Raw genomic sequence first — 23,820 nt, 5'->3', positions numbered from 1 at the left:
CTTCCCCCCTGTTTTCTACTCTCCTGAACCTCAACTTATCAGGCCTGCCGCCCCATGCTGACCCCTGAAAGACGTACCCAGCCCCCACTGCTGGGTACGTCAGGGGGGAGCAGCATGTCCTGGATATGAGCGGTGGAATGCGTTCGCTGAGAGGAGCCGCTGGAGAGAGGCTGATAAGTCTGATGGGAGGGGAGAGAAAGTGGGCTGGAAGTGGGAGCAATCAGATGGGTGGGCAGGGGGTAAAAGAGGCGGAGGTAAAAGTTTGACATACTTAAAACAAAGACCAGAGGAACCGTGAGAGCTAGTGTTTTCATCAGCATCTGTGCACACGGTGTTAGCAACTAATTTAAAGTTGTAACAAGGCCAAAAAAAAGGGAGAATATAGTGGCTGACAACTGAGATAAAGGAGAGAAAAACCAGAAGGAGCAGGGAGCAGCTGGAAACCACCAGAAAAAAACAAAATCACCAGAGGAAAAAAAGCAGGAAAAACAGCTGAAAGAAGAAAGAGTGTTGAGCCGAGCAGAGAAACCAAGTGACCTGCAGTCATTCTGACGAGAAGCAAATCTGGAGGAGGAACAGCCAGAGGTCCAACGGGCCACACATCACAACGTGAGTACAAGAGCTGCAGCATCGATCCCATTTCCCTACATTTCTCTGCACATCTGATCTGGGGGAAAAAGACGAACATCTGCACATTTCGAGCTGATTTTCAGGTCTAAGAGTTTTAGAGAAACAGAAACATTGGAGCTAATTTGGCTCAGATTAACGTCACACAGAGACAGAAGAACAGATAGGATGCGCTGCAAGTTAGCGTCTCTATGTTGGTGTCATAAACTATTTCTACAAACAAAAAATTCAAACACCTAAAGCACCTAAAACAATAACGTTCTCTAAAAAAACGTATTGTTTTATTGACTGACCTTATAAATTCTGCAAAAGGGAGAAAAATAAAAAGTCAAACGAAAATTTCCACTTTTTTTAACTAAGAAATAAAACAAAGAAAAAAAACCAAACAAACATAAGTTAAACTTTTTAATACAAAAGCAATTGGTGAGATGTTGACATTTTTCTTTTGGTCAGTTGTCTAGTGTCGACAAAACACCAAAAGAAAAAAATTTGAATGGGGAAAAAATGGTAATTCCTTCATTTACGAATTAGTTTTTTTCTGATATAGTACTTACATTTATTTTAAAAACTAAAATTAATTTAATCACTAATTTTGAATCAGCAGGCTAGACTTAAAAAAAAACAAAAAAAAAACAGAAACACCCATGGAAAGGTGAAATTTCCTCAATTTGATATTTTAGGTTTGTCATCTAAAAGGGAAAATAACATTTGCCTAAACATTTAATTATATAAGTTATTCTGAATGTAAGACAAAGAGCAAAATTAACGGCAAAAAGAAAGTGACACCAGTTTTAGAGAGTAATTTTTTTAGTTCAATTGTCACTACATTTGGTTAGAAATGTCAAAGATATTAATGTCAATACTCTAGCCGAGGGCAAGCTTACAGATTTAGCACCAATAATTTTATTTTTCTAAAATGCTAATTACCATATTTGCATACAATTTTCAATCGATTTCAATAAAGTTTGAAAAGTTTGAACATTTCACACCACATTTTATCATGAAGGCATGAATTAGTATGAGTTGTTCTCGTAATCTAGATCTTCTAAGTTAAAACTAAAGCATATTATGAAGAGAAACTGTTTTTCGGACAGTAGTAGGAGGTAAAAGGGGTGGAGTGCGGTACAACTGAGTCACACAGACAAGCATGAGCGCGAATGCACCTTCCTGCCAGGCCTTCCTCTGTGACCTTCCACCTCACAACACTTGGGACAACAATAGACTAGGGGCACGTTCAACAAACAGGTTACATCACACTAATATTTTCTAATTAGTCACTCACTCGACCTGATCTTATTTTAACAAGGGTTTAGAAAAACCAACCCAGTTGATTCTTAATGTTTGGTTTATGAGCTCCCCCACAATATTTCTTCTCAATTTCATTTTAAGCTGTAATTGCTGTAGCTCCATAAACCTGTAAATCTGATAAAGGTAAATGCTTAGTTTTGCTTCTGCCCCATTCTCTAGAAATCTCTTTCAATGTTTAGACCCCAAGGTTGGATCATGATTGTTTTGTCTCACAATCAAACACTAATTCAATGTATGAAAAACACAGATCAACTCAGTTTATGTTGCACCACAGGGGTCGGTTCTCGGCCCTCTCCTGTTTTCAGCTTAGGGCGAATTCACAACTGGTGTCATCTCAAAGCACTTTAAAGACAAATACAAATGCAGGGTTAAAAACATAGTAGATTTGTAGCTCGGTAATCTCACCTAAACAGAAATCAAAATGAGTAAATAATCTATGTTGTCTGAATACAACTGAATGTCGGATGGATTAGGAGTTAAGTCCTTTTCTGCAGTTGCAGAAGAATCAGTCTCTACGTTCTTAAATTGAGGTCCGGTACAAATTCCTTGCGTCAAAGCACTGATATATTAACAAGAGTGGAATCTGTTAAGTGAAGTGATCTTTTTTTTTTATCTGTTACTCTGTCTCATAACCCTTTAGAGGTGAGGATATCCTGTACCAGACACAGCTGCTTATCACAACAAAAAAAATAAAAAATGTCCAAAACAGGATGGATGCAAACTAAAGAATCTTGGATGCAACCAGAACTTCCACTAAAACTCTGGCATCAGTTTGGAAACATGAACACTGGCGAACCCAAACAGTCTCATCCAAAAATGTGGTCGAATAAGGCTGTAAATCTAATTCTGCTGACATTCTTCGCTAAAAGCAGCAGTAATAAAACTGTTCTCGTCTACTCGATAATCTAACACATTATATCAATATCTACACGTGGGGACGAGGAGTACAGTATGCAGAATAAGGCAGTGCTTTGCAGTAAGATATCAGCCCCTATAAATTCTTTTCATACCATTTTTTAAGTTACAACTTAAAATATTTAGGTATTTTGTTGGGGATTTTATGTGAAAAATCAACATAGTAGTGCATAATCGTGAAGACGATCAGTGAGGTAACAAGGTTTTCTAATTTGTTTTTTTTTTTTTTTTAAACAAAAACCAAAAAAAAAACCTGAAAACAAAATTTGTATTGACACAATGTTCTGGAGAACCACTTCTTCTCATGTAATTACAGCTGCAAATCATTTGGAGTATTTTTTTTAAAAACACTTTCGCATGTCAAGGGACTGAAATTGTTGTTTTTTCTTCCTTTTAAAATAGCTAAAGCTAAGTCAGATTTGATGGAGAACATCTGTGAAGATGAATCTTTAAGTCTTGCCACAAATTCTCAACTGGTTTTTGGTCTGGACTTTGACTGGACCACAATAACAACCCTAACCATAACCCCTAACTGGAAAACGGTGCATAATTCTCCTTCCATTTCAGGTACAGTATGTTCTACCCTGTGTTGGTTTATTCCATAAAATCACAGTAAAATATGTGATTTGTGGTTGTAATGTGGCAAAAAGTGACAAAGTTCAAGCAACATTAATTTGCACAGTAAAAGATACATCTATTGTTTAAATATGTAACAACTTCACATCCAGAAAACACAAACATACCCTGACCTTGATGTTGGTTTCATCTCTTCACCACAACAAACAAACAGCAATTATGGGCCCCTTTCCTTTCAGCCAATCAGCTTGCTGATGATAATCACCTCTCAGGGAGATTCAGACACTTTCCTCACAGATTAAACATCTAACCTCTTCATGAACCCAAAGTCAAAGAGGCAACTTTGATCAACTTAACCCGTTTTATCTTGTAGCTCCTGACATTTGTTGCCTCTTTCTTTCTATTTTTCTCTCTACAGTTTACCATGAGTCTGAGCAGCACTCTGGAGAAGGGAGCCCACCACCAGGCCCTGGACCTCTCTGAGGAGCTGCCGCCTCACCTCCATCACCACTCCAACCACCAGCAGCATCTTCACCATTCCAACTCCCTGGCATCCACCACCGCAGTGGGCGGAGGCAGAGAAACCCCGTCGCGTGTGGTCATACCTCCTCCATATTCCGCTGCCGAGAGTGGCGTTGGGGGGAGCGAGGCCCCTCTGGAGCTGCGTGGGTCGCTGGACTGCTGGGCCTGCTCGGTGTTGGTGACGGCCCAGAACCTGGTGATTGCTGCCATCAACGCTTGCCTCGCCGCCGTTGTGTTCGGCACTATCCTGACCCCGGCCATCGTCATGGTGGTGTTCGGCTTCCTGTGTCACTCTACGGTAAGAAATGACGATTTATGCATTCATACCGAAAATGTCCAGCCCTGTCGGTTCGATATGAACATATACAGAACCGATACCGATACAATGTAGCCGGCATGCAGCTACATTGTATAAAATGCTCCACTGAGAGGGAATTTTCCCAACAGCTGCTGGTGCTTCGTTCAGGTACAGCTGGGATAATAGGGTGTCTAAATGTAAACAACACCAAGGCCATTTAAGTGTTTTATATTGACATGGTCATACAATAAATTATTGATTCGATTGTTTCCAAGTGGTTTTAATGCTGTTACGTGCCTATCCTGTACTCTTCCTATGCTGCTTTAATCATTGGAGAAAATCCAACCACATATTAGGGGTTGAACGACTACATATTTTTTAAGGTCGACTACATCATGATATTAGTCGAGTCGATGTCGACTAGTCGCGGTGACGTCACAGTGACGTAAGCGCAAAAACCCTTCACAACTACTTGTAGGCTTTATTAGCTATTTTCATGGCAAATATTGAAGTGTCATTCTTAGCACGAACTCACGGCTATATGTCAGACAAGTATACACTGTCATTACTAACTACAGGCTTTTATTTAATCAGCAGGTGTCATTACCACAGATCTTTATTTAATCAGCAACATAACATCATAATGTATTAGTTAGATCGTTGTGACAAAGACACTCGCGAGCCGGCTAAATAACATCCTTAGCGGGAAGGGGGCGAGTTTTAGACGGCTCGTGTTTTGTAGTCGACTGCAGCTGCAACTCCATCTCCTTTTAAAAACACTGTAAAACCACAAATATGCATCCATCTACATATCATTTAAACTAATGTATTAACTTATTTTTCTTGTGTCTTGTGACGTATACTGTGCTGTCAGATCAGCACAGGCTGTCACCACCGGCAATCACATGACTGCGACTAGTCGACATGAAATGTAAAAACTCACGAGACGTCCTAGAGTCGACTAGTCGACTAATTGGTTCAACCCCTACCACATATACTTATGTTTCAGAACATAAGAAAATCTAATTAATTGCAAAATGAAAGAAAATCCTTGTTTACTGCTGAGCAAAGTAGAAAAAGATTGAGTTAATAAAGTTTTCTTGATTGAATCAAACCAAAAATCTACTGACCTGTGACGTTGTGTACTTTTACACTATAATTGACCACTACAATAATTTTGATAGACCAGCGGTATTAGTGCATATTTAAAAAAACAGGCTGCCCAAAATGTTCAGATTTGTTCTCTTATGATCTGGACACCATCATGTTCCTTACATGTAAAGAGATCCTTTGATTCAGTTCAGTTTCTTTAAATAGCAGCAGTTTACAACAAATATCATCTTCAGTCATTTTACAAATAAAAACTGACATATAATCATAAATTTTTCTTACCAGTTTACCAATACTTTGTGTATATCCCATAAAATAGCAATTAAACACCAGACTACAAGGGGGCTGGAAGATGGTTAAACCAAACTTTTATGAAACATCTGAAAGTGTTAATCTTATAACTTTGATCCAGAAGTTTGAAATAGTTTTGTTTGAGGCGGAGGGTGGAGTTTTGGCTCCATCTTTGATGAGAGACTTCAAAATCAGATAGATCTGATGTTCCTTCAAATGTTGAGGAGATGAGAAGCTGGGGGGAGCAACGGAGCCAGAAGAGCAACTGGGGTCCTGCAACTAAGTAATAAACAAAGAAAGTAATATAAAAGTTTATCAGTACAGAAACTACCTGTGTGTTATTGGCTTTAATCACCCTGTTTTGGATCAAAACATCATCCAGACTTTGTGGATTTGTCCTAAAAACTCCTTTCTGTTGTTTTTCTTTTTTGATCGCCGACCTCCCTTTAATGACCAGAGAAACCAGGATTCTCTACGTTCTCATGTTCTCTCACAATCAGACCTCATGTGACATCAGATTAGAGGGGGATTATCCAGCCTCTGGCATGCAGGACGAGCGAGTCAAACCAAAAGAATAGAAAGTACAAAGGATTCAAACACAGAATACTTTACTTCAGATACCTCAAATTTAGAAACCAAATTACAGGATTTCTCCATTAGGAGAACATTAAAATGACCCAGTATTTAAAAGATTCTAAATTGATTTAAATCTAATTGAAAGTGCACAAAAATTCATAACAGATTAACAAAACTGACATTAATTCTTCTTATCAGAGAACTAAGTAAAACCCTGCTGGGTCTGTTGGATTTAGGCTAAATGTCAGCAGCTAATAACCTGCGCAGTTGATTTACTGACCACCACCAGTGAGAGCAACACTATAAAATCAGGAGTTTAGCACAATGCCAGGGCAGAAAGACATCAGAAATGAATCAGAGCTTATAAAACCATCATTATCTCTAAACAGCAATACATTTATGACAACTTTTCCTTTTTCCTGCAACTGTACAGATATATTTAATTTTACATGGACATATAAAGAGATCCAGTTACATCTTAAGAAGCTGAAGAGTCTCTTCTGTTCCCCAAAATGTAGAAAAAATGTTGATTTAGCCGCTCCTAATGTTCCAGTTATCTCCCAGATGTTTTTTTTTTGTTTTTGCAGCCTGACGATTCCCCATTTGTGCTGCACTGACATCTCCCAGTGCAAATACAAGCACAACATTTGAGATTGATTCAAGACTTTGAGACAGAGGGGGAGCGTCCCACACTGGTCTGTGAAAGTTAATTTAAGTCTGCTGGTGACTGACTACCTGTAGAAAACATCAGCAGATTAAGCTACAAATTGCTGCGATTTCTGGCCTATTCCTGAATGTGAATAAAGCTTCAACTTTATTCATATGTATTTGTTGTATTACTCAACAAAAAAAAAATCTGTATTTGTTAGATAACTTCATGTATATTAATTTATTTTTTTTAAATCTGAATTTAATTTGAGTCAAAGCATTAGATTTGCTGCTATCAGTTTTATTTTCGATGCTGCTGAGGGTCTGGAAACCGTTTCTGTTCTCTGCGCTTTGTTTGGACGCTCAAACATTCGTCTCTCGAAGGCCGATAAGGATGATTCAGGCCATCTGTCTCTCAGCTTCCCTCCCACATTCAAATCGTGATCCCTTCACCTCTTCACCCACTCCCTCTGTTATTGCTCAGCAACAAGTGTTCAACAGCATGCACCATTCAGACGTTGAGAAAACAAAGATTGGGACCTTATAGTTCGCCATAAGGTTTGAGCGTAATTCATTTTACGTAAAGGGGTTTTATTTTTGAGATGGTGATTCTTAATGCTGCTCATAAATGTGAGCGTTTCGTTTCAGATTAGAAACCAGCGCCTGTCCTCACCTCGTACATACCACATGGTGTGCGTCATCTCCTGCTTTTATCCGTGACCTCTTCCCTTAAACGCAGCACTGTGCAAAAGTCTTGAGGCAATTCTCATTTCTTTATATTTTATATTGTGATGGTTTAACACAGTCTTCTTCATTTATACTTTCTCTAATGTTTACCTCCTAATCATTTTCAGAGGAATTACTTTGTTTCGTTTTTTTTTGTTTTTGTTTTTTTTTTTAAAGCTACTTCACACTGGGGCTGCACGATATTAGAAAATTTTGTAATGGCGACAATATTATTTAAAATATCGGATGGGACACATCGCTACTTAATTCTTCCTCTCTTTCTCATCTGTGCTTCCATCACTCTGTGACTGTCAGCATTTTGAGCAATGTCAGTTATCTCTAATGCCATCATTTGCTGCTCTGACACCTTCCTAAATATTACATTAGCATGAAAAATGTAAGTTCACAACACTTGGAATATATTGGGCAACAGTTATTACACTCCAAAAAGTGAAGAGATGCAGGATGTATAGGCATTAGCATTGGTGTCAGCTGATATCTGTCATTTTTTTACATAGCTGTCGAATATGTAAAACTGTCAATGTTAATAATCAATGGGGTTTTTTTTTTCAATCTTGTTGTCTGTTGTTCCGTAATGGTTTGCTATTTGAATATTGTGCACAGTGGTATTGTAATGATGTTTTTGCATAACACTGAGTGACGAATCACTAAATGACGTCCCAGTTTTCAATATTATTAGTTTTGTTAAACTCTGTTAAAAATATGCCAAATGAATGACTAAGATTAAATTACACTAAGCACGCTTAATAAATGTAACTGAGGAAGTGGAACTAGTTACTTTTTACAAGGTAATTTTTAAGAAGTCTTGCATTAAGAGACTTAGCCTTTGGCTGTTTTGCTGAGTGAAAACAAACGTTTTGGCTAAAATTCCAGCAGTCCAATAAATCTGGTACCAAATGAAACAGACAAATCACGCCATTCTGAAGACCACACGCATGCTGCTAGCTAACACACTTCATGCTGGCAGGAGAGAGAGAAGTACTTTTGGCGCTTCCTTCTGGATGTAGGGAGGACAGAAACCTCCCCAAAGAGCTTCCTTATTCAGCTACAGACTAAAATGTGGCGAACTTTGACACTTGGTGCTCTTTTGGGGTTTAATATATAAACTTTACCTCCTCTTTTTTCTGCTTGCTAACATGGAGAGTTTCAGACTCTTTATTTATTTTACATTCCAAATTGCTCTGACTGAATAAATTAAAGTTGTGTTGTTTTTACATGTTTGACCAGGCTCAGAAAGCTATTGCTGTATTTAAGACTGCTGTTCTGGTGCAGAGTTATCAAATAAGTTTGTAATTCACTAAATTTATGTCTGTGGGTTTAAAAAAATGTCAGTTTTCATTCATTTCAGGGCTGTTTTCTTTATTGGATTGTGTCAGCTGAAACTAAACCTCAGATATGCGTATCGGTATCAGAAGTGAAGAAAGTGGATTGAATTTAAGGCAGTAAAAAACAAACTGCCTTTTGCACAGTTCTGTACCTCTACCAAACCCCTCACTGCAGTTTTCCTGATCTTCGTCTGCAGGTTCGCCCCCACGGCACGACCCCCTACTGCTCCGACCTGCTGACTGACGGAGGCTGCGTGGCTCTGCTGGTGGTGGGCTTCCTCCTGGTCACCCCTCTGCTGGTCCTGGCATTGGCCGCGTACTGCCGTCTGGCCCGACACCTCCAGCTGGGCCTGTGCTTCATCCCCTACAGCCGGGCCGTGTACAAGAACCTGCCGGCCACCCAGCACCGCGGCCTGGGCACCGGCTGCTGCGGCGGCAGAAACGGAGGCGAGAGCGGCGCGAAGGGAAAGGTCTGGGTGTGAGAGAGGAGAGAGATAGAGGGGAGAGAAGCAAGACGAGGAGGTGATGAAGACTATTTGATGACACATCAAAGGGAAGCAGGATGAAGGTTGGGTAGAATGATTCAGAAACAGGAGGAAAAAATAAAACAAAACCAGAAGAATGTGTGTAATGTCTCATATCAAATCAGAACAATACCTGGTATGGGAGGCTGCATGTGTGTGTGTGTCTGTGTGTGTGCGTGTGTGTGTGTGTGTGAAGGATAGACTCCAATTCTACTGACATCATCCCGATTACATTTCCTTCGACTGGAACTCCCCTCTCTTTTATAACCTTCAATTAGTAAAAGTACAGATCACGCTTCACTTAATGGATTTTAATGAATGCTGCCGGTTTGCAGCTGATTAATCTAGAGCAGGGGTCCCTAAACTTGGTCCTCGAGGGCCGGCCTCCTGCATGTTTTAGTTCTCTTTTTGGTTTAATGCACCTGAATCAGATGATGGCTCGTTAGAAGGCCTAAGAAGAACATTGACATGCTGAAAAGGTTGTTGGTGCCACCAGGGAGAGAACTAAAACGTGCTGGATGCCGGCCCTCAAGGACCGAGTTTGGTGACCCCTGATCTAGAGGATCAAAATGAAGCCACAGATTGAAAACAAAACAACTGCCGCAAGAAATGTGGCAAAATTTTATGCAAGAGCAGCATATTTACCGGACGTGGAGCCATCTGTGACTTTCCTGAATAAATCACAGGAAAGAGGAAATCTGAAAATAGCGCTGGGTGATGACAAATAGATTTGTCTCTTATCACAGTTACATCATCATGGAAACTTGTACTTGTGAGCTTGTAGTTTATTGTTTAGCTTTGTGAACGTTGCCTGCATCATTTCCTTTTTTATAAATAAAGTTCTTGGATTTTTCAAGAGTTGTTTCTTTTTTTAAACCACTGAGAGTAACTGACTTGATGAAATGCTTGTTTTTAACACGTAGGCCTTACTGGCATATTTACCCGAGTATTCAGACAATTCATTTACCTTTCTGTGACAAATTAAACAAAGTTTCATGATCCCATTTACTATTATATTTATTAACATAAAGTATTTACATCTTTGTCCTTAAATGGAAAATAACAACATGCAAAAAATAAAAATACAATCCAGCAGAGGTCTGAAGTTTTGAGGCATACAGAAATCTTATTTTTCAAATCTTGATGTTTTGGATAAAAGTTCAGCAAAATGAGCTTAGCCCCAAAAATCTTGGTTAAACTTTGAACTGCCAAGTTTCTGAAATGTGCTATTCAAAAAAACTTGACTTATAAATCATATATTTCTCAATAAAACCTCTTGTGATGCATTGAATGTTCCTTGTTGAACGCAAACATATACCAAGGAAATATTTGATAAAAGCATAGATATTGCAAACTGCAACAAATTAGTGGACAATACAAAATGCAGCTTTTGTCTCCCTCTAGTGGTGATAGACCAGAATCATCAGACGGCAAGAAATTAAAGTGAATTTTTGTTTTTAAAAGTCTCCACAAAACATCTTAGGAACAACATGAACATATGAAAGTACATGCATGTTTCATGCATGTAACTCTGAAAATCCAAGAGCGGTATTAAACATTGACAGTTTCGTTTTAGTTACATCCATCATCTAACATGAGAAAGTGTATGATTTTTCTTCAATTTAACATATTTGTTAAAACTGTCGCTATGTCATCTTCTTCTAGTGCTAAATGCAGAAATACACAGCTCTGTCAAAAACAACCAATAAGAGCCAGGGGGAGGGTCTTATCGCTGTCAATTATCCTCGTGTACAGCCTGCTCACACCCTCTCTGATACATGGAGGATCCATAAGCCATTTCTTTTCTGGAGTGATCTTTCCAGAAGAACAAGCTGGAAAGTTGGGTCTGTGCTAAGAAACTAAAATATTTTACTATGAAAAGGTATTAAATGTCCCAGTACAGTAGTTCCAAAAACTGTGGTCGCAATATCACTTACTAAGGGACGTTTCATCAAAGATCAGTCAAACCAAACTGGCGGCATTCCCACTTAAAGCAACTCACGATGCCCTCTTTATTGTTTAAAATGCACAAACAATTAGTAGCCAGGAAAACTCTGACCTCTGAGAAAGAAGTACAGTCGGTTGACCCTGCTGTTCTACGATTTGCTCTCTGACTGTTGACTGCATGCTTAGCCAGGTAATCACCTGCTAAGCCTCTCTAAAGGTGACAGGGAAAGGAGAAGGACAGAAATCATGTCTGACTGGAGTCTCTGAAATCATTTACGACCAAGACGGACCGAGAAGCGCTCTGCTCCTGCATCTCAACTCCCTGTCGTTTTTCCGGCACTTAGGTTAGAGATTCAACAAGGTAAGCAGTCTGGAGTGACAACCATGTCTGTTGTGGCAGTGAAGTAAAACGGCCTACATAAGTATTTTTTGTAAGTCTATGGAGAGTATTTGCTGTTTATATCTTGAATCTCTCTTTATTGCAGCATGTCCAAAGCAGCAGACAGGACCTCTTCCACAACATCCGCCGATTCAGCCTTAGGAGACGGGTAGGTTTGAACTCTTGTAATCTTAAATCAATATAGCTTTAAGAATGCCGAGCGACTGTTAAATGTTTGTTCTCTCACTTTCTTCAGCAAAGATGGTGGCTCTAAAACTAGCACAGCCACAAACTCCCCATCGGGTTCAGTTTCTGAGACACCAAAGAAATCCTCAAAGAAGGCCAAGAAAAACACAGAGAGCATGAACAAAGTCTACAACTCCATCCTCAACAGTATTTTTGGGGCCGTAAGTAGCCAATACGGCAAACCGTTAAATGAAAACTACATTAATCTTCTTGAACAGCAGACGTTTGTCATGCACAGTTACATTTCTTTATCTCGACACAAACACATATATACAAAACATATAAGAAAATAAAAACGGTCGTAGTTAACCATCCCCATCGTCTGAACGTCTAAGTCTTGTGACATGTTCTGGATCTTTCTGACGCTACTGGCTCTGATCCTGGTGTCTTTGCTGCATTAGTGGCTCTCTAGTAAAGGCTTAATGTCACAGTTTGTTAAGGTTATCCACCAGAAAAGTACTCCAACACCCACTTGTTTGTCCTTAAAAATAGCCTTCGTGTAAAGTGTTCTGGTGGTTTTAATTATTAATTGATAATGTTTCGTTTGCTTTGGGTATAAATGTAACCTGAAAGTCGCCCACATCTCTTAGCCACTCGTCACAATGAGAAAAAGAGAGAGTATATACAGATTTCTTTTAGTGATTTTCACATTTTGTTAATAGTTTAAATATGACATCAAAGCACCCGTTTTATTTCCATGAAACTGTATTTCCTGTTTCATCAGGACAGAGACCTCGCTCAGGCTGAAATAGATGGTGAGTCTCATTTCTGCAGCTCAGTATTTATGTCAGTAATAGAAACTTGTGAGTGGTTAGAAAGTTTAAATCCTTTATTTTTCTATGTTAAAATATAGTGGAAGTCCTTCAAAAATAGGTTGAATTACCACTTAATTTCCATATAGTGTGATTTTTATGATACAATTTTCCTTCAGTTAGTTATGAAAGAACATGTGCATTAATTGTATTATCCCGTTTAGTTTTTGCTCAGGGAGTTTTTATGAAATCCTTCATACTTATTTAAGCTGTAGCTCCATGATTAAGCGTCCCTGGAGCTGTGAATATTTTCTGAAACTTCACAGAGTTGCAAGAAGCCTTCAAAGAGTTCGACTACGACCAGGACGGCTATCTGAACTACAAAGATGTGGCTGAATGCATGAGGACAATGGGATACATGCCCACTGAGATGGAGCTGCTGGAGATCGTACAGCAGATCAAGATGAGAAGTGAGTCTGACAGGAAAACATTTTGAATTTTCAACCAAAGATAACTCTCAGATCTGCAGTGAGTTTTTGTTTGAAATAGAGGATTCTTCGCTTAGAGTAGCACAACCTGGACTCTGACATATTTAAAAGTCATGTTTCAGCTTATTTTATTTAAATTTTTTTAATTAACACAGTCCTTTTCTTCTTTACATTTTAATTCAGAAATCTTGCTGCGCTCATTTTTAGCACTTCAGCATTTATTTAAATTTGTCGATAATGTTTGACAAATCTGATCAAGTAAAATGTCTCCGATTTGAAATGAAGTTCGTCGTTAAATGTTGATGAAAGAGCTAACAAATCTTTTTAATCCTTCAAATCTTTTGATTAAAGTTCACTTTCACCACATCTTTGATTTCATCATTTTTCATCATCAACAAGATAAAGATTGAACCAATTAAACGTGTTTAATTTGCCTTTAATTCACTTTTCATTTTACAAAACGTGCGGATCAAATGTAGTGAAAATCAACACTTTGCTGTGTCTTTTTCCCCTGTCTCTCCTTTAGTGGGCGGGTTAATGGACTTTGAGGATTTTACCGAACTGATGGGACCGAGGATGATGGGAGAAACCACAAACATGCTGGGACTCAAGGAACTCCAGTCAGCCTTTGTACAGGTCAGCTACTTAAAAGAAGATCCAGTGAAATTAGTGGAACGATGAGAACAATTAGAGAAAATCTTGTTGAAATGAAATTTCACTGGAGAAAAAAACAAAAAGCTGTATATTAAAAATTGAGGAATCAGAGTGAATTCCAGATACATAATGAGAATCTTCTTCTTCACAATAGTTTGACTTGGATGGAGATGGAAAGATAAACCAGGAGGAGATGAAAGAAGCTCTGAAAAGTCTTCTGGGGGAGAAGCTGAAGAAGGGAGAGCTGGAGGAGATGCTGAAGGAGCTGGACGTTAATGCAGACGGAAGCATCGACTTTGAAGGTGGGAGGTCATCAAACTTTCCATTTTCCATCATAGCTGGTGGAGGACACAATTCTGACTCTGTGTTTCGTTCCGTTTCTTTTTCAGAGTTTGTGATGATGCTTTCTATTCACTGAACTCACAAAGCAACATCTACATGGGCTTATGACGAGCACTTAACAGACGTAGGATAAAATGTTATTAAATGAACCGATATTTTGTAAATCTTGCTTCAATGAAGACAAATACAGCTTTTTTCAAACACGATTTTATTCGTAATGTGGATGTGGACTTTTAGTGTTCAACTATGGAGCTGTAAAAAAAAAAACCCTATTAAATGATTTGACTTGCATTGTACTGAAAGCTGAACATGCTGAACGTATGTCAGTAAGTTACTGAGTTTGTTGCTTTGTCATATTATGTAAATAAAACATTATAATCCCTTTTTTGTTATTTTAATAAATAAATTCATGTTTGTGAAGTCTGTGATTTTTTCATAAAAACAAAGATTAGAGAGATTATATCAGCCTCACAATCTCACTTTATTCAGAAAACTTTTTTTTTTTAACCATGTGAAATTATTACATTTGCATCAGCATCTAAATAACATAAGATAAATATAAATTATCCACCGATAAACCAGGTCTAATCTGCACTCTTTAAAACCAGAGATTAAATAAAAGGCGGTCTGTCGGAATCACATTTGAGTTCAGGTTCAACATGTTAGAAGGTCAGCACTACTAGTGACCGACTGAGCCATACTTTGAGTTTTAAGATATGCTCACACACTTCTGCAGAGTGTGAGCACATGCCACGCCCACTCCCTCACAAAACAAAACAGTGGAGTTTTTGCATATAGAGAAGCCTTAGTAGCATCCATCCTAACGACAGGAAATGGGTTTGAACATACGATTTCACCCAGAAATTAAGAGTTTTGTTCTCCAGATATGTTTTTAAACTATGTTTCTGTAGTTCACAGCTTATAAAAATCTAACATAAAAGTATTGATTAGGCTTTAATTTAATCTTTCCAAATATGAACTAAATTGTATTACAACCAATATATCATGTATATCTAATTATACATCTACTCTTGGAGGATATTCAGGTTTTTAACTTTGTGCAAAAACCCCAAAAAACTCCCATGTTTGGACTGAACATTTGAACTTTGCAAAAAAATTAAATAAAATTAATAACTTCAAATGACATCGTCATTATTGTCACGTCTAATTTTGAGATCATAAACAGTACATCAATTATGAATGCAGACTGTAATTTGAATAAAATATTTTCTTATTGTAATGATTTTTCTTTTTCTCTTTGTCTATAAAATGATCTTATTTAATTCCACAAATACAGAAATATCAGCTGTTAAATAATTGCATCAGAGCTTTTTATTTACAAAGCAGGATGACCAGGATCCTCCAAGAGCAATGTTTTCATATTTGTCACCCTGAAACATTCAGTCCAGGTTTGTCTTCATATTTTAAACATTTACTGCTAAATATATGATTTAGAAAATCTTTCTTGGCTTAATTTTTTCTTTTATTTCATCCTCCTCTTCAGGGAATGTTCACTATGACTTTTGTAAACTTTATGACACTGAGAAACACCATCAATAAGCAGGCTTTGTAAACAAACACACCTAAAACCCCTTTAAAAAGAAAGTACACCCTCTTAACCTTCTAGCAGACTAGGATTTTATGTTTTAGGGAATAACTTTTCCATACTGGACTCATCTTTTTGAATTGTTGTGTGTCTAAGTCATTCACACATTAACATTTAAAACTGGAGGAGGGTGTGCTTTCTTTTCAGCATGACAGTAAGTTTAAACCAGCATGGGACAATGCGATAATGCTCACATTATTTTTTAGGGCTCAGGTTCTTCAGATTGCTCACATTGATACAGGATGCGCATGCAGTTAAAGCCGTACTGTATGCTATTAAGGTTGTTTCAACAGTTCTTAGAACTATTTTATTTTATGGTAAAAAAAAAATTAAGTTCACCACAACACTTCCATAACAGCTATACCCACATTAGTAACTAATTCATTTAGTTTTTATCTCTATATTGTTGCTGATTTAGATGTCATTTATCCTTCTTTTCTATGTTTTGTTCATTCTTTAAGTCCTGTTATACAACAACTACAAACCTGAAATTTTCCTCTATACTCAGTCTTCTGTAAAGAGCAGAAGAGCTGCCAGCTATAAAAACCATGAAACTCTAATCCGGTGCCCTGAGTCTACAGCTCGTTGCTCTGCTCATCTGCAAACTCAGCCATGATGTCGTGAATCCAGATGTCGTGTTCCTCGTGCGAGGTGTCCACCAGGAAGACGCTCAGCTTCCTGTCCCATGGGTTGACGGCGTCCTGCGTGGCCTCCAGCTGGGCCACCAGAGGTTTCTTCTCCACATGGTTCCTGAAAACGATGGAGGCTTCCTCTGACCACAGTCGCTGCTTCACTCCTGCAGGAGAAGCGAGAAATAATCAGTAAACCTGAGTTTAGATTGTGTCAAAATCTGATACTAGAGCATGGAATAATAATAATAGAAAAAATGCTTCCTAAGGTGCAGGGAAAGCTAATTATTAATCTGCCAACAGAATTTGGACCTGCTGTGTCGCAGTTTCAGACACCGCTTAATATTTAAAAACAAAATCCGAAACTTAATTTCTCATCAAACAACAGAAATACAGTGTCTATCTAAAGTAATCGCACTCATTTACGCCCAAAACATAATTTTTTAAATCTGGGATTACAAGAAAAGATAGGCTGGATTGCTGAGCATAACTTAGAAAAGAACAGTAAAACTGTAAAGGTTTCACCCTGGACTTCCTCCCTGTCAGGACTCACCAGCCAGCTGAGCCTGGATGCCCTGGAACGGCAGCTGTCTGAACTTCTTGGTCAGCGTCCGGAGCTGGCTGCAGCTGACCAGCTCATGTTTACCATAGTCCAGCTCATAAACAGAAACCAGCCCGTTGGTCAGAACTCCCTTCACCAACACACGGTGCCAACTGCAAAGTAGATGGAGAAATTTCACGGTTTTTCTCTCATATGAACAGAGAACTAGTTTTATGAAGCTCTCAATACAAAACTAGCTGCTTGTGTCTGTTGGTTAATGAAATGAAGTCAACGCTCACTTGTTTTCAATTTTAGCAGCATAAATCTGATTCTTCTCCACTTTAAATGGTTTCTCCTCAGTTTTATTGTAGGAAAGTATCATTTCTCCCATCAGCACCACCAGTTTGTACATGTCTCTCCAGGGCTGCAGCACAAAGTGTCCTGGATGACACGCCACAGACACGTACACATCCATATTGTGTCCTGTAAATACACAAAATGACAGCACTGAATGGTGGAACATTTTAATTAAGAATGCCAGAAAAAAAATGAGGTTTTCTTTATAGGATTTATGCTTTACATTCTTTATTCTCACCGACTTGGGGTAGCTCTAGCAGTGGTGGCAGCTGGAGGAGGTCTGAAGGTGATGATGGTGTTCTAGGAGGGCTGGTGGTCGCTGTGTTTCCTCCTTCTTTAGGTCCGGACAGCGTCCTCCTGGGATGAGGCTTGGCTGGGACAGAAGCCGACGTCGGACTGCCACTGGTGGAGTCACTGCTGCTCGAGGTCTTGGAGGAAAACGGGTTTGTGGAAATCTTGGTCGGGCTGTGAAAAGAGATAAACAGAAAAAAAAATCCCATTTTACTGCGACCATAAACAGATCTTAATCAGAAGAGAGCTGCGTGAAGCTGAGCGGGAAAGCAGCAGATGAGACCTGTGGCTGATCAGGAAGACATCTGGTTTCTGCTTGAACAGGTCGGACTGGGCCATCTGGTGGTTGAGGCTGCGGGCCGGGTCGAGGAAGTTCTTGTCGGTGAACAGGTGGACACAGACGCAGTGCTTGGTTTCATCCACTTTGGCAACCTGGGTAGCGTGGAGGTTTGTGAATGAAATTTGTAACATGAATTGATCAATGGCGACCCCCTGCAACTTTCAAACACCCTCCAGATTGACTTAGCATTATCGTACAGCTATGAAATTCGGTATACTTCTACAAATCCCCAAGACTGATAGAAAATTCTCTGGCACCCAAACAAGAAGTTATCAAAATGGTAAGCTTTCAAGCATATTGAAGAGCAAAACCAGACCTCAAAGTTTGACACCTCGCCATGGAACACAAAAATTTTTTTTAAAAAGCCACAAAATGAAAAATTAACAGGAGAAGAGAAAGTATTTGTTCCTCAAAGACATCCAAAATAAGCATGAATGTAAACGATGACCACAAATTTAACGCAGTAGTAAAACGTCATTCAAATGAGAGTTTATAAAACATCCAAGTAAACTAATGCTTTACAAGTTATTCAGAAAAAGTTATATTAAGGGAAGCTAAGTGCACCAAGCCATTTAAATGTTAGCGAAAACGCTAGAGAGCTACAAGGAATGTTAGCTATACTATTAGCACATTAGGGGAAGTGTGCATACCAACTGTAATTTTTTGGGAAAATTAAACCCATTATAATTTTAATTAAATTACATTGTTACAACCCATTTCTAAGTGTAAGTTACTCTAGAATAGTAAAAGACTGTATTTTCAACAAGGCCATTTTCTGTATAGTTCATCTGAAAGTGAATGGCAAAACAATAAAGTTCAACTCACCTTCATGCTGCAGTCCGAGGTGTTTAGCACTTTCTCTCGAAGCCACTGGACAGCATCTGAAGACCAGGACCCCACACTGACCGCCAGGTCTGCTAGGCAGCACTTCACAGCCTGAGCACGAGTTGTTTAGAACATGACTTTGTATAAAAAAACACATTTTCAAAGACAGTGACTGACTTCCTTTCAGAGTTGGACCTGAGGTGGGATGGAGACGAGATCACGGAGGAACAGCGGCGGGATCTCTCTGAGCTCAAACACCTCTACGGAAGCCTGGACGCCCATGTCTACGAACAGGATGTCCAACACTCGGCTGCCGTGCAGGTTGGTGATCTGGGTTGGAAAACATTGGGGACAAAAGCCTGCATGACGACATCTATGCTTTCACCTTTAACTCTAAATTTGAGAATAATTATGAGCTGTATCTATTTGTTTGACACTTTACAGTCTCAGTTTCCGTCTCACCTCAACACGAGACCATTTGCCTTTATAGCGAGCCAGACATTCTTTCCCACAAAAAGGCCTGGATACCAGAAATTCTGACGTCACCTGGAGAAAAGCAGACATCATCTCCAACCCTAATGAGACTTTTCTGTCTTTGTGTTTGTTCCCTGTCTGGGTTTTGTGCATCTGTTTGATAACTAATCTTGAGCGACAGGATTTGTTTTTCTTTGCAGTCATACATCAGGTTTGGGTTAATTTGTGAAGCATCTAATGCTTAATTAATCAACTTAGCATTTTCTCCTCCATGCAGTGACTATTTTCTTCAGCAGAGCTTAACAGAGTTTATTACTGAACACAAAGGATTATTCTCTGAGGACAGTAGTTTCATGTGAGCTCATCTAAATCCCTTCTAAATGTTTGCGTCTTGAATTGACTCAAAAAGAACATCTGCAGAATTCCTTCTCATGTAAAGCAGTAATGCTTTAAAGGACGGCAGAGGTGCACCTAGAAAAGCAACTGCTTCCTGTTCTGCTTATAGATTAAGTTCCTTGGGAATGTCTTTACTCCAGATTATCGGCTTAATCTCAATCTGTACTCAACACTGCATGAGAGAAACAACATGGCACCACTAAACTTCTAGTTCGATTTAGTTTAGTTGTTGATACGCATAGCAACTTTAAGGATCCTGTATAATAACACTAGTAAAAATACTTTTATATCAATAAATAAGTATGGCACATAATGTATCATATAGTTATAAAGCAGTTATAAAAAATACAAACCCAAACATCAATTAATTTAATGTACACAGCCATAAAAATGAATTTTGTAATTATTGAGTAAGGGACAGATTTATACAAGATCTTCTCTTCTTCCTGCTCCCCTTTCACTGCAAGTGTTGTAAGTGCATGTGCTTGTGAATTAATGACATCTGTTCAACTGAGTGAATAAACTGATTTATTAATTTAAAAACTCCTTGACATATAACGGCATTTTAAATATAAAATCTGGAGACCTTCATGAATCTATTTCATTTCTAAAGTACACGTCATACTGAAAGAAACTTAAAACGCTGCACAAAATTAATGTAAAAAAACACCAAATCCCCCACAAAAATAATGAAAATCAGCTTATTTTGTATGATAAAAACTTTTAAAAACTTTTAAAAGATGTTAGCATGAGGAACATACTGCAGTCTTTCTACCTGTGTGTGGAAGTAATTCTCTATTTTCTTCAATGTCTCATTCAGCTTAGCGAGTCCTCTGGAGGGAAGCTGGCAGTAAATGGTCCCATCGGAGCAAACACTGCTGACGGTCACATTCATATAGGCGCTGTTCACCTGGGGATAAACAGACGATTAGCTGCTGTGAACTCATAGACCTGAAAACACACACCCCGGCCTCCTGTGTACCTGTAACGGACTCGCTAGCGTCTTGTCCTGTAGGGATTTCAAGCAGGCGGCATTGATGTTCACATCATCGTCCTGAGACGTGTCGTACAGGACCACCAGAGGGACGGGACCTCGCTCTAAGATTTCGGCCAGGAGGATCCGTCCGCTCGCCATCGCCTCAAACGTCTTCAGAACCACGGGCTCCTGGCAGAACGGCTCCAGGCCTGAGCAGGAACAGTGAAACCAGTTTTTAATTCCAACTCCTTTCTCTCTGGCATCACAGAACTTTTCTATTTGTTAATTTTTACACTACAATCACAAACTTCAATGTGTTTCATGAAATGTTGAGGAGATAATTCAGCTCTCTGATTCATGTGTGTTGAAACTGGGATATAAGAGTTGAGGATTTAATGGGATTCTAACCATGGGCACACCACACTTTGCTGATTAGCAGTAAAAATAAAAGCCATTATATTTTGCAAGAAAATCACAGATAATTTTCTTTCACTTCACATCTATGCCCTTCTTGTTACTTCCTGTAAAAGTGGAGTTTATCCTCTCCTTTGCTGCTACATGCATGCTCAGTATGAAGAATTGCTGGGAAGTCATTGACAGTGCAAGTGATTTTCTGCAAGTCAATGACTCTACAATTCGCTGGGTTTTCTTCAATAGAAACTTCTTCAACTAATTTGAAAAATAACCTAAAATTAGTCTATTGTTTGACAACTAGGATTAATTGAAATGTATGTTACTGATTTGAAATTACTTTTTTTGTAAAGACAACATTTGTTGTGCATTGTTGCAATATAAATGTACCAAATTGAATTGAATACAGTAGTATTTGTGGTTATCAATGTGCCTTAATGTGAAAAGGTTCAATAGCACCTTTACTAACTCACCTGCTAGCTTACACTTGGTTGCCTGGAAAGGCAGCTTGAAAAACTTCTCATGCAGCTCCAACACTTTGCTTTTACTGATCACCTCTGAGAAGCCGTGGTCCACATAGTAGACCTGCAGATGCAACAACAAATGAGTTACCCTGCAAAAACATGAAATCTTACCAAGTGTTTTTGATTTAGTTTCTAGTGAAAATATGCTAGTGTTAGAGACATAGGAAAATATCTTGTTATAAGTGACATAATCTGCCAGTGGAAGTAGTAATTTTACATCAAGATACTTGTAAGTGTACAAAGATGTTTGCACTAGAAATTAGACAAAAATTCTTGTTAAAATATTATCTTTGGTTGCTCCTTGGTTTTGTGCGTTTACCTTGACTTTGTCAGACATGACTTCACAAATTTGTGCCCTCAGGATCTCCTCCTCTTCCTCAGCCCGGACTGCGACGAGTTGGCCTGAGAAAGTAGAAGACAGAGGGGCTTGCTGGCTTTTGTCTAAGCCATAAAACTCCCTCATCTCGTCCTCCATGGAGTCCTGTGCCATTGAGTAAGCCTCGCCGATGTACCTGCCAGAGGAGGAGCGGTGGACAGTGAGATGTCCGTGCTCCATCAGCTGATAAAAGGACAATTGGCTTCCCTCCCACCTCAGTATAACAGTGTTGGTGTTGGTGGCCTCCATCACCAGAACGGAGGGATATTCCTCCTTGGGGATCTGCAGAGTCGGCACCTCGTGGTTGCTGAGACTCCTCCTCAGCTCAGTCCTCACGTTCAGCTCCTCTTCACTGGCAGACGAGCTCCTCCTATTGCAGTTCTCATCCTCCCCTCCAGCGCTGCTCCGCCTGTACAGGATGGCACGCTGGGGGTTGTCAGACATCGGATAGTTGATGGTGCAAATGTCAGAGAGGAGGTCAAGGTTCTCCAGCACATATCCGGGGAGTTTAATCTTGTAAAACAATAACAGAATGATATTAGCAACATTTGCACATGTAGGTAAATTGAGAGTGCTTTTAAACCAGATAGTCCTGTAGACTGGTTTGATTGGGGACCAAAATTGCAACATTTATTACATTTTCAGCTGAAACGGTTTGCTTTGACACTGAACTCTGTGCCATCAGATTTTAACGGTTGGAGGATTTCTCTTTTGTCTTTTACAAAAAAACAGAAGTCAATTCTCCTGCTAGTGCTAGACTGTCACTTTTGTTCTGGTTGTATTTACCAAGTCCACTTGGTATTCACATACACAATCGAATCACACCAGAGTTCACTTCAGCCGAACCACAACCTAGGTTTTTAGGTGGACCAGAATTCGCTTTATTGGTCTGGATCAGAGTTTGACTCTGTATTCACACCTCCCCAAACAAACCGGACTACAGTTGGATCAAAGCGGACTAAACAGGGCTGGTGTGAATGCATCAAAAATGTGCATCAAAGTGTGTGTCACTAACTTTGTATGTGTCCTGGAAGAGCTTGGGCAGTGCATGGGCCCACAGACCACTGGAGTACTTCATCAGCAGCTCCTCCAGTCTCTGCTTCAGATCAGGGCTGAGGGCTGCTGGGGAGGAAGGAGGGCTGGGAGACCAAGAGGAAGACTGGGGAGACTGGGAGGACGGGGAAGACCGGGGAGATGGAGGGGAAGGAGGGGAAGGAGGGGATGGGGGAAACTGTGGAGACCGGGAGCCAGATCGAGCCAGAGGGTTGATGTGGGGCCTCTTCTGGACTGGGGAGGCTTCAGCAGGCGAGGTGGTGGAGTTGTTAACGGTCTGGGAAGGGGCGGGTGTGTTGGACTGTTCCGTGGCGGGGTAGAGGAGCAGCTCTGAGGAGTTACTACCACAGGTTTTCTCCACCTAAAACAAAAACAACAACTCAACAACCCGTTTGTTGTAGACTTGAACTTAAACAAAAACTGACTTTTTACATCTATAAGGGTTGAATTAATGTATTCCATTGAAAGAGTTCACAATATCTTGGACGTTCAAATTCCAACGTCATCTGCCTTCAAATGTGCCTCTTTCTCACCAAGTTTTTATTGTAATTTTAAAAAAATAAATAATTTTCAGCATTTTGGATCAAAACTGCTGTAAATCTAAAGAGTCAAATTAAAAATAAAAATAAAGGCTCTTAATGTTAAGAAATTTAGAACTTTCTGTTAGGTAAAGCAACAAGAAATTAAGTTATTTGACAACTGTCCATAATAAGGTTTGTTATTTTTTTTCAAGACTGCTCAGTAGA

At 39.3% G+C, this 23,820-nt stretch overlaps 3 protein-coding genes across 9 annotated transcripts in view; 2 read left to right on the top strand and 1 right to left on the bottom strand.

The window, feature by feature from the left end:
* The first annotated feature begins 291 nt into the window (after window positions 1-291).
* Window positions 292-10,323, top strand: tmem88b (transmembrane protein 88 b). 2 transcript variants are annotated; one of them, XM_044097434.1, is made up of 4 exons: window positions 292-609; window positions 3,253-3,417; window positions 3,845-4,246; window positions 9,141-9,938. In XM_044097434.1, exons 3-4 carry the CDS (start codon window positions 3,851-3,853, stop codon window positions 9,423-9,425), a joined length of 681 nt encoding a protein of 226 aa, XP_043953369.1. In that variant the 5' UTR covers window positions 292-609; window positions 3,253-3,417; window positions 3,845-3,850; the 3' UTR covers window positions 9,426-9,938. The 2 variants fall into 2 exon arrangements, with proteins under 2 accessions (XP_043953369.1, XP_043953368.1); XM_044097433.1 differs by lacking the exon at window positions 3,253-3,417 and having other exon boundaries at window positions 293-609; window positions 9,141-10,323.
* A 948-nt stretch (window positions 10,324-11,271) lies between these two features.
* On the top strand, window positions 11,272-14,404 carry si:cabz01076231.1 (calcium-binding protein 2). Its single transcript, XM_044097432.1, has 8 exons — window positions 11,272-11,775; window positions 11,900-11,962; window positions 12,050-12,200; window positions 12,764-12,794; window positions 13,118-13,261; window positions 13,806-13,915; window positions 14,088-14,235; window positions 14,323-14,404. The coding sequence occupies exons 2-8, from the start codon at window positions 11,901-11,903 to the stop codon at window positions 14,349-14,351; spliced, it is 675 nt and encodes a 224-aa protein (XP_043953367.1). The 5' UTR covers window positions 11,272-11,775; window position 11,900; the 3' UTR covers window positions 14,352-14,404.
* A 67-nt stretch (window positions 14,405-14,471) lies between these two features.
* tdrd7b (tudor domain containing 7 b) overlaps window positions 14,472-23,820 on the bottom strand; it is a 19,214-nt gene continuing 9,865 nt past the window's right edge. For all 6 annotated transcript variants that reach the window (XM_044097428.1, XM_044097425.1, XM_044097423.1 and 3 more), the window contains 14 exons: window positions 23,037-23,435; window positions 22,236-22,534; window positions 21,965-22,157; window positions 21,595-21,706; window positions 20,717-20,919; window positions 20,510-20,644; window positions 19,327-19,410; window positions 19,060-19,194; window positions 18,865-18,975; window positions 17,983-18,131; window positions 17,647-17,873; window positions 17,351-17,534; window positions 17,064-17,224; window positions 14,472-16,677 (listed from right to left, as the gene is read on the bottom strand). In XM_044097428.1, the coding sequence (XP_043953363.1) occupies window positions 16,457-16,677; window positions 17,064-17,224; window positions 17,351-17,534; window positions 17,647-17,873; window positions 17,983-18,131; window positions 18,865-18,975; window positions 19,060-19,194; window positions 19,327-19,410; window positions 20,510-20,644; window positions 20,717-20,919; window positions 21,595-21,706; window positions 21,965-22,157; window positions 22,236-22,534; window positions 23,037-23,435 (2,613 nt within the window). In that variant the 3' untranslated portion in view covers window positions 14,472-16,456. The remainder of the gene's footprint in view (window positions 16,678-17,063; window positions 17,225-17,350; window positions 17,535-17,646; window positions 17,874-17,982; window positions 18,132-18,864; window positions 18,976-19,059; window positions 19,195-19,326; window positions 19,411-20,509; window positions 20,645-20,716; window positions 20,920-21,594; window positions 21,707-21,964; window positions 22,158-22,235; window positions 22,535-23,036; window positions 23,436-23,820) is intronic.

The sequence above is a fragment of the Gambusia affinis genome, linkage group LG18 (assembly GCF_019740435.1).
Source record: "Gambusia affinis linkage group LG18, SWU_Gaff_1.0, whole genome shotgun sequence".
NCBI lineage: Eukaryota > Metazoa > Chordata > Actinopteri > Cyprinodontiformes > Poeciliidae > Gambusia > Gambusia affinis.
Note: the sequence above shows the minus strand (reverse complement) of the source record. Positions and strands in the feature narration are given on the sequence as shown.

Coding starts and splice junctions, on each gene's coding strand:
- tmem88b (XM_044097433.1), top strand. CDS start 3,851: ATGAGTCTGAGCAGCACTCTGGAGAAGGGAGCCCACCACCAGGCCCTG. Junction 4,247..9,140: donor GCTTCCTGTGTCACTCTACG/GTAAGAAATGAC, acceptor CTTCGTCTGCAG/GTTCGCCCCCACGGCACGAC.
- si:cabz01076231.1 (XM_044097432.1), top strand. CDS start 11,901: ATGTCCAAAGCAGCAGACAGGACCTCTTCCACAACATCCGCCGATTCA. Junction 12,201..12,763: donor TCAACAGTATTTTTGGGGCC/GTAAGTAGCCAA, acceptor CTGTTTCATCAG/GACAGAGACCTCGCTCAGGC. Junction 14,236..14,322: donor CGGAAGCATCGACTTTGAAG/GTGGGAGGTCAT, acceptor TTTCTTTTTCAG/AGTTTGTGATGATGCTTTCT.